The sequence below is a fragment of the Sebastes fasciatus genome, chromosome 3 (assembly GCF_043250625.1).
Source record: "Sebastes fasciatus isolate fSebFas1 chromosome 3, fSebFas1.pri, whole genome shotgun sequence".
NCBI lineage: Eukaryota > Metazoa > Chordata > Actinopteri > Perciformes > Sebastidae > Sebastes > Sebastes fasciatus.
Window position 1 is genome coordinate 5,166,600 of NC_133797.1, and position 9,459 is coordinate 5,176,058.

General features: G+C 41.2%; 1 protein-coding gene and 1 long non-coding RNA gene across 2 annotated transcripts; one reads left to right on the forward strand and one right to left on the reverse strand.

Moving 5' to 3' along the window:
• Nucleotides 1-1,610: 1,610 nt before the first annotated feature.
• Nucleotides 1,611-5,764, reverse strand: LOC141765151 (snaclec coagulation factor IX/factor X-binding protein subunit A-like). Its single transcript, XM_074631144.1, has 8 exons — nucleotides 5,618-5,764; nucleotides 5,423-5,531; nucleotides 4,117-4,173; nucleotides 3,140-3,193; nucleotides 2,852-2,943; nucleotides 2,634-2,759; nucleotides 2,155-2,254; nucleotides 1,611-1,977 (listed from the first exon to the last, which is right to left on the reverse strand). Exons 2-8 carry the CDS (start codon nucleotides 5,484-5,486, stop codon nucleotides 1,904-1,906), a joined length of 567 nt encoding a protein of 188 aa, XP_074487245.1. The 5' UTR covers nucleotides 5,487-5,531; nucleotides 5,618-5,764; the 3' UTR covers nucleotides 1,611-1,903.
• LOC141765160 (uncharacterized) lies at nucleotides 3,027-5,846 on the forward strand. Its single transcript, XR_012593396.1, has 3 exons — nucleotides 3,027-3,215; nucleotides 5,432-5,555; nucleotides 5,757-5,846. It is a non-coding gene; the product is annotated as an uncharacterized LOC141765160 (long non-coding RNA).
• The last annotated feature ends 3,613 nt before the right edge of the window (nucleotides 5,847-9,459 follow it).

The window sequence follows — 9,459 nt, forward strand, 5'->3', positions numbered from 1 at the left end:
TATAATCCCCGCGGGTAAATTGCAGTTGCACAGCAGCACAGATTCTAACAGAAGAAGTAAATACATAAAATAAGACAGGGCATACAATAAATGAGAGTAAAAAAAAAACAAGCGATAAGAACACTAGTAAAAGTTATATGTTATAAAAGGTAATAAATATGTGCATTATAAATTATGCGCAGTAGCAGTAGTGCAAACATTATATATCCACGTGAACAAGACAAACAAAGACAGTGCAAAAACAAACAGTGTCAGAGACCACCGAGTTGACTGAGACTGAGGTCATCACGGCAGTTGGTATTGTACAGCCGGCTCTTTCGGACACCTCGGAACTGATAAAAGAGAGAGCCGAGCACTGATTGATGGACTCTGGGGAGCGGTAACTGGGTGGACGTTGTGTGGCACCTGCCAGCCCAAGATTTCGGCTTTTGTGCTCATCCATTGTCTCATCAGCTCTGTTGTTTTCTTCTGTATCTGTTCGCTGTATGTTATGTAATGTTAGCCCATGTGTAGGGGACAGAGCTGTAGGGGGAGTAGAAAGGGTGTATGGGGAGGGCACTGTGGCATTTTTGCGACCTGAACTGCCTTAAGGTGTGTGGAAGTGGGTCGTTTTTAGTTTTTAGCTTTTAGCTTTTAGATATAGATATTAGGGTAGATATTTGACTGTAGTTCACGAAATAAAGATCATTTATATTTTCTACTCCGAGACTGGTGGTCATCTTTTCAGCCTCTCACCCGAGTAAAACGGGTTACCCATGGCCCGCTATTTCCAAACAAACTTTATTACAGTATTATGGAGATTAACTAGCAGCTAACGTTACACAAGTAAAACGCCATCAATTTGTATTGATGTTACAATAACGTTGAGTTAACTTTAGCCAGAGAGGTAAGTAAAATTATTAGGTGTACCATTAGCTTGGGGTTTTTGGTGTCGCTAACTAAACCAATTATGCTCCAATATGTTAACTTTTATATTTTTGAAAGAGTCCCTGAGAAAGCTCCAGCTCATATCTCCTGTCACACACCACATGAGAGACAACAGTCCTAATGTCAGCTGTAGCTAAATGTCTGATTTATTTATGGTATTTATGTCATATGTTTTTGTGACTGATTTTGCTTTGCTCTGCTTAATTCAGCTGAAGTGAAGACGGGTGTGGGCTGGCCAGCAGACAGTAAGAGCTTTCTCTGCTGGGCTGGAAGGTGCTGGGTCATCCTCTGTGGTCCAAGAGGCTTTTTTTGTAGAGCACATTGAACTAGATATGTGTGCCAAATTCAATCAGACGCATTGTGTGAGGGGCGTGGCCCTTTCCAAATTCGCATTTTCGGGTGTTCATTTTAGCGCCACCACCATGTGGCCGATTGGGGTCAAATTTCTTGGGAAGCAGTTGGACCATCATTTCCAGTTATTTGACCAAGGTTTCATGTTTCTAGCTCATTCCAGCTCACGGCATTTCGAGCCACGGCGGAAGATGCCAAATAATAACAAACCGGCACAAACTCAATAAGGTTCTACCCCTTCAAGGTTTGAACCCTAATAAAGCTGATTGCCTCGGTGAGACACGAGCATTTTCTATTCAAGCCTGTATTTTGTATTAAAGACAGCAGCTCAAAAATAACAAGTGTTTATTGTTTAAGAATACATACAATCATTACACTCTTTAGGCAGATACAATAGCAATTAATACAAACAATAAAATAACAACCTTTATATAACAGCCTTACATTCCAAACTGCTGTCGTGAAAAAATACATATAAAAACAGCAAAAACCCCACTCGACTGACATGGAGTCATTTGTGCTGAAATTAATGTTACAGATAGTGTGTGTATGCAGTCTTATAAAGAACAGCAGCATCAAGTATCATCTGTAGAAGTCAGCGGTAGCATTGCACACACTGTGACGACTAGCAGTTTGGCTTCACCTGACAGACGAATGGGAAGCGCATGCTGCAGCCGTGATTGGACCAGCCCAGGGACTCTACAAAAAACATTAACATCAGCATCATCAGCAATGGCAACAAAATGACATCAATCAAGTTTAATGGTAGAAATAGGCCTCATGGTCCCGTCTCTGTGCTGTTGCCTACGATATGTTCAAATCGTTGTTGTTTTGTTCCATGACCAGTAAATGACTGTGTGGGTTTTCTATTCTTACCTTGAGAGTTGAGCTGTAGGCACTGGTAACGGTCAGTGGAGCTCGCTGAATCCCAGTTGTGATAGTCAAACACTGAGCCATCTTCCCATCTCCAGTCGCCCTGGGGGAAATCACGGTTACAGTCCACTTAGTTTTTTTCAGTGTCTCTACATGTACATGTTTAGTTTAAAGCACCTTTGTGTAGGATTTTAACATTTCTGACTAAATATCAAAACATTACATATATTTTCACCAAGATTGTTTCACTTTCCTAAAACAAAATGTAATTGCCAACCATCAATTATATTCTACAAAACTCATTTTAAACCAAACCCAATTCCTTGAAAGCTTGCTGAAAACTTAATTTAAGGTTAACACAATGTGCACAAACTTTAATAATCTATTTCTATTTGAAGATGAAGTTAAACAGTGATAAAGCATTAAATACGTAACAGTTTAGGTTTTCTAAAATAAAGGCTTTTTTAAATGTTTGAACAAACCTGGAAGTAGTAACCTCCGATCCAGGCTAAAGTGTGAGCCCCAGTCTTGACCATACGCTGGAGGAAGTTGTACTCCCAGATGTTGTGGACTGAGGCCAGACTGCCACCATAGCTAGCACAATAGCTCTGAGGATGAGACAAGAGGAACAACATTGTACTGTTGTAATTCTAAGCAAGAGCTCTAAACTTTTCTGTCTTAATGAATAACATGTTATTACCTCTGCATCGCTCCAGGTGTCAACATGGTTGGCTAAATAGTAGCATTTACCTCGGAAACTATGCCAACCATCCAGGCAGAAATCAAAACGAGCTGGAACGATTTGGAAAAACAATAATTAAATCAAATTCCAAAATTTATGTTGTTGTTTTTTTTTAACTCATTATTTTTTGGGGAATTTATTCAGTATCTCAGGACAGAAACTAATTTGAAGTTCTTTTTGTCTTCTCTCTCCAGCAGCAGCAGCGGCCTCATGCTGCTGTGAAAGTGAGTAGTGTGATTTTCTAACCTTCAGGTAGAGCAGCTGCCCCGCCAGCAGCAACAGCAGTGTCAGCATCCATCCCTGTAAAACCCAACAACATAAGGTCTGTAAGGTTAAGTGAGTTATGTATTCTTTGTGTGAGATTCATTACTCATTATTTTCTCTTGGACAAAGCTGGATAGAAAGATAAAAAGTAAAACATTTTAAGGGAGTTTGTATCATTTCAGTATACTGTGCAGCTTATAGCGCCTCGTCCACACAGGGAATCTCAGCAGCGCGTGGCGGCTGCAGAACCTGTTGTTTTTTATTTCGGCGTCCTTGTTAAAAAGTTAGAGCAGCCACACAGTCCGCGTGAGCAGCGCGGCTTACAATACTGGCGGAAACCCTGAGAGAGTACGCCAGGCAGACACAAAGCTGACAACCTCGCAGCTAAACTAACTAGACTTACTGTAAAAGTGGCTGAATCTGTCCACGACAATGCACGCTACATCGTGGCTGCTAACTCTCCTGGACGTTTCGGGTGAACTGAGGACTCAGTTGCCTGTTTTGCTCATACACTGCAGCTGGCGGTAAATGATGGATTTAACCTGTTTGTGCATCGGCTTATGGTTGCAGCTGAGCGGCTTATTAGGCACTTCAACCACGGCAACTCTGCATGTAAGGCACCAGTCATGACGATTAACATGACGTTGTCATAAAGTGGCATCAGGTGCGGTTGTATCGGAGTAGTTTAACAAGTATGAGTACATGAGCACAGTGTTGGACCCATTACCCGATAATGGTATCCATATATCCCTAGAATTAGGTGAGGATTACAGTACAACTGTTCCCTTTGCTGATTCACCAAGTTTTCCTTCAGCTCAAATCAATAATATTGTCTCTAATTGTAAAGGAAAATTTCAGCAACGATTCACAAAGAAAATGAGAAACACCCAATGTGTTGACACAAGATGCTTTATATTACAGCAACAATATCTGAAGTGAAGTTAAATAAATACAATAACCTGATTTTGGTGAGGGTTTGTTTTCCTGTTGTACTGCAGCAACCTCAGCAGGAACAACTGAGGGAAAAGAACGGCAAAGATAGTTAATGTAGATCAGTTTTTTTACAGTTATGTAATAAATAAGTACCACTGAGTTCAGTGGGGGCTGGAGCTGATTCCAGCTGACACTGGGCGAAGGCGGGGTACACCCTGGACAGGTCTGTGAATATTATACTATACACCGATCCGCCATAACATTATGACCACCTGCCTAATATTGAGTAGGTCCCCATTTTGCCGTTAGAACAGCCCTGACCCGTCGAGGCATGGACTCCACTAGACCTCTGAAGGTCTGCTGTGGTATCTGGCACCAAGCCGTCAGTAGCAGATCCTTTAAGTCCTGTAAGTTGCGAGGTGGGGTCTCCGTGGATCGTACTTGTTTGTCCAGCACATCCCACAGATGCTCGATTGGATTGAGATCTGGAGAATTTGGAGGCCGAGTCAACACCTCCAACTCGTTGCCGTCCGCGTTATGTAAAAGAAAACATGATTCATCAGACCGGGCCACCTTCTTCCATCGCTCCGTGGTCCAGTTCTGATGCTCACGTGCCCATTGTAGGCGCTTTTGGCGGTGTGTTCTGACACCTTTCTATCAGAACCAGCATTAACTTTTTCAGCAATCTGAGCTCCAGTAGCTCTTCTATTGGATCAGACAACACGGGCCAGCCTTCGCTCCACACGTGCATCAATGAGCCTCGGGTCTGACCCTGTCGCCGGTTCACCGGTTTTCCTTCCTTGGACCACTTTTGGTAGGTCCTGACCACTTCAGACCAGGAACATCCCACAAAAGCTGCAGTTCTGGAGATGCTCTGACCCAGTCGTCTAGCCATCTCTATTTGGCCCTTGTCAAAGTCACTCACATCCTTACGCTGGCCCATTTGTTCTGCTTCCAACACAAGGTTCAAAGTTCAAAATGTTCACTTGCTGTCTAATATATCCCACCTACTGCCAGGTGCCATTGTAACGAGATAATCCATGTTATTCACTTCACCTGTCAGTGGTCATAATGTTATGGCGGATCAGTGTATATATAAATATGGCTTTTACGTCAAGGTTGAAAGGAGTAATAAAGTTTGCTGCCTTGGTTCGCACAATGGAGCCTCCGTGTTGTTGTTTCATAAATATATGCGCAACACGAGTCCCAAACCCTCATCCCACCCCTTGTCCCATGACCCACATTTTCAATATATCATCTACATTTCACAATTGTCAAAAATGTGTTATTGAAATGGTACAAGTATTTGAGCGTATCAATATTGTGTCTGACCTGTTGCAGCCCTGATGGTCAGAGCACCACAGAGGATAACAGAGAGGATCAGTAGAACCTTCATGATGAAAGATAACGAACGTCTGGAGGCAGCTGGATTCTCACAGATCTGAAAAGTGAAAGCATTGAAAAGGTAAGAGAAAGATACAAATGCATAAAAGAAGCAACGCCGAAGCGGTAGCGTTGATGACTTACAGAGAGAAGCAGCAGTCAGGCAAATGTGCAGTGTTCTTCAGGTACCAGACAGTTCAGTGATGACAGTGATGAGGCTATGTGATCTTTATATATATACACACTGAAATACATTGACTCATCCCCTTCTTCTTGTTAACAGTAAAACTTGTGGACTTTGCCTCCTGTGTCAGTATTGAGGTGTGCTGCAGGAAGACGCAAGTGTTTTCCCATCACTTCCCACCAAGTTGATTAAATAACATCAATCAAACCGATATGGGTCAACAAAGTGGGGACATTTTCATGGATAGTAGGCTATACATGTCCACTGTTTGACCCTGCTGCCTGATTTTAAATCTTCTGGAATTGCAATGAATGGATGTGCAGGAAGAATTAGCTATAACTAGAAAAGGAGGCATAGGCTACATTAAGACCATAGAGGTGTCAATTCAGTAATGTTACACATAAACATGAGTGATCTGATTAGCATTAGCTATTAGCTTTTACAGAATTTGAAAGAATGTCTGTCACTGACTAACCTTAAAGCCTCGGCCACACCAGTAACGTCAGGAGCGTGTGGCGGCTGCGTTACCTGTTGTTTTTTATATCGCCGTCCGTGTTAACAGGTTAGAGCAGCCACACTGCTCGCGTTAGACGTCTAAGCTGATCAATCTCTTCTAGAGATTCGAGGTTTCGCCTATTTTTGACGCGAGCCGCGCGGTTCACAGCAGCAAAAGACAGTGAAAGTGATCTATTGACAGTATATTAACATCATATCAGCAACATTACTTCAGTTTCGATGTCTATATCAGTAGAATATGTTATGGAGATGAAAAAAAGTAAAGATTTATTTTTAAATCAACACTTCCTGCTGATCTTGAATAGTTAAGGTTAGGCATTGACCTTGAATAGTTGAGGTTAGGCATTGATCTCAAATAGTTAAGGTTAGGCATTGATCTCGAATAGTTGAGGTTAGGCATTGATCTCGAATAGTTGAGGTTAGGCATTGATCTCAAATAGTTGAGGTTAGGCATTGAACTCAAATAGTTAAGGTTCTGCATTGATCTCAAATAGTTAAGGTTAGGCATTGACCTTGAATAGTTAAGGTTAGGCATTGATCTCAAATAGTTAGGGTTAGGCATTGATCTTGAATAGTTAAGGTTAGTCATTGACCTTGAATAGTTAAGGTTAGGCATTGATCTCAAATAGTTAAGGTTAGGCATTGACCTCGAATAGTTAAGGGTAGGCATTGACCTTGAATGGTTAGGGTTAGGATAAGTCGTCGGGCAGCGAATCGTGAGAGTTTTTGCAAGTTTTTGCAGATCTCAGATCAGATTTCACAATTTGCGGGCTCCCTTCTAGACTTGACCATCCTAATGCCCAAATTGGTCATAATCTACCTCGAAAAAACAAGGAATCCTCTTGTTTGATGTCTTGCCTGGAGTCGGATGAGAAGACAGATATACTGTAGTTAATGATATCATAGTACAAAGTTGCAGTAGGTCAAGGGCATGTTTATCTCAGTTTAGAGAAAGGCAACATCGTGGATTAGAAAGCACTAGAAGAGAGAAACACAACACAAATAATTTACAGCCATAAAACACATAGAGCAATGATTGATTCAATGAAATGATGATTGAAGATCGTTTTAGAGTCCAGTATGCAGCCTATCAGTCATCATGGCTATAAAATATTCATGTTTTATTGGAAGCCTGTTCTTTAGTACAATAAATCCTTTACTTTGTCTTTTCTTCCAAACTAATAATCTGTTATCTCCTCTTCCTCCAGTAACAGAGGTCGGCACTCTGCCCTGCTTTTCCCAACACTCCACACCCTTTAAATCCCTATCATAAATCTGAATCTGAACCAGGAAACAACATCATATTGCATGTTTTACTTTTATCCCACCATATCTATCTATAACTGCAGTTAATCATTAGTTTATTATTGAAACAAATGTTAAGAATTTAACTTTATGAAATACGTTCCTCTTTTACCCCTCTGTTTCCAAAACCGCTGCACCAAACTTCCTTCAAAAACCGTTGCGATTTTAAGGATGAAACATCCGCCCCGAGCTGAGCACAATCTTCTCTCAGAAAACACAAACTACCAACTGGTTAAAGACGCATTTCAAGCTCACGGAGAGTGAGCGCTTGAAGATTTGGGGGCAAGTTTAATTTTAATTCTGTCTTGCTTACTGGCAAACATACCCAGAGAAAAATGAAACACGAGACTCCTACCAAACATTATAGTTCTGTTAAATTCAGCCCAACAGCTCATATAGAAAAGCCTAAACATTTACATTTGATCTGCAGCATTTTTGCCTCATTCACATGGACAGCAATGGGCCAAATGTAGAACATTAAAACAAAAAGAGCAGATTATTATGATGTTATTTTGGTTTCAGGTAAAAGGTAAAACACATGATCAAAATCAAAACGGTCTACAAGTTAGCACTGAGGGGCTCTCCATTCAGCGGCATTCACACTGACATCATCACTGACATCTGTTTTGTGATACAATTTGCTCTCTACATACGACTGCATCCCCTCAAACACAATCATTACATTTACAGATGACACAAAAGTGGTGGGACTGAACTCAAATAGAGATGAGAGGTGAAGTCTGCATACTGGCAGGATGATGCACGGAAAACAATCTATCACTGAACATCAAAAAAAAACAAAGAACTCATCCTAGAATTAAGGAGACACCGCGAGGATCCCTCTCCTCTAAACATCACAGGATTAGAAGTGGAGAGGGTTTCCAGCTTTAAGTTTCTAGGAACACACATCACAGATGACCTCAGATAGACGATCAACCCCACTGCTCTGGTAACAAAAAAAGGCTCAACAGCACCTTTATTCATTTTAGGACACTTAGGAAAAGCAACCTGTGAGCTGCACATACTCTACCACTGCTCCACAGAGTGTATTGACACTATATTACAAGATGGTATGCCAACTGTTCAGCAGCAGACAGAAGAGCTCTCCAGAGAGTCATAAACACAGCTCAGAAAATAGTTGGACTTCCGTGTCCTTCCCTGTCCTTACTGGAAGACAAGTTCAGATCACACAATCACTGCAGAGCCAGCAGCAGCTGATTAGAGCTGCTGGGCGGGGCTCCGTTTAGAAAAATAAGATGGATTAGAGAATTTGTGTCGTCTAGAGAATGGTAAAGTGGGTACACTTCAACCAAATATGGCAATAAAACCATGACAGCAAGCTAGGAATCCAGTTAGCTCTATTACAGCTACCTTCAAACTCTTGAGAAACAAAACAATAAAACATTTTGTTATTTCCTTTTCAGTAGGCGTCTTGCTTCCTTGATTGAAGCGGTGATCAAAGTACGATGATTCACTAGAGACTTACAAGAACGATAAACAGACTTAAGACTTCCTTTATTCCACTATGATCCTTCAGATGTGACAGAGGCCATTCCTCCTGCATAATGACTACTTTAACTTAGTAGTTTACAAAGTACATTTTTTTTTCTGCTCATACTTCTGTACTTTTATTTAACGGTGCAATGTGTAATGTCTGGTAGGGCTGCACAATTAATCAAATTTTAATCGCGATCTTGATTTTGGTTTCTCACAATTAAATGAACATGATCGCATGCGATATTGATGTTTAAAATGTGTGCCACGCGTAAATCAAGTGCTCTGAAATCAGCAGTCTCATATATCGGATTTTCTGCCAGTCACAAGAGCAGCCGCCACATGATGGTTTTACGTCGGCACATAGCGGCACAGACAGTAACATCACACAAACATCTGGAACAACTAACTTAATCAGACACTTGTTATGTTGTAATTCATTCCCATGATGCCGCTCAGAGTGATCACAATGATCACAGTGACCAAC

Coding starts and splice junctions, on each gene's coding strand:
- LOC141765151 (XM_074631144.1), bottom strand. CDS start 5,486: ATGAAGGTTCTACTGATCCTCTCTGTTATCCTCTGTGGTGCTCTGACC. Junction 3,194..4,116: donor CAAACCCTCACCAAAATCAG/GTTATTGTATTT, acceptor TGGGTTTTACAG/GGATGGATGCTGACACTGCT. Junction 1,978..2,154: donor CCTACAGCTCAACTCTCAAG/GTAAGAATAGAA, acceptor TGTTTTTTGTAG/AGTCCCTGGGCTGGTCCAAT.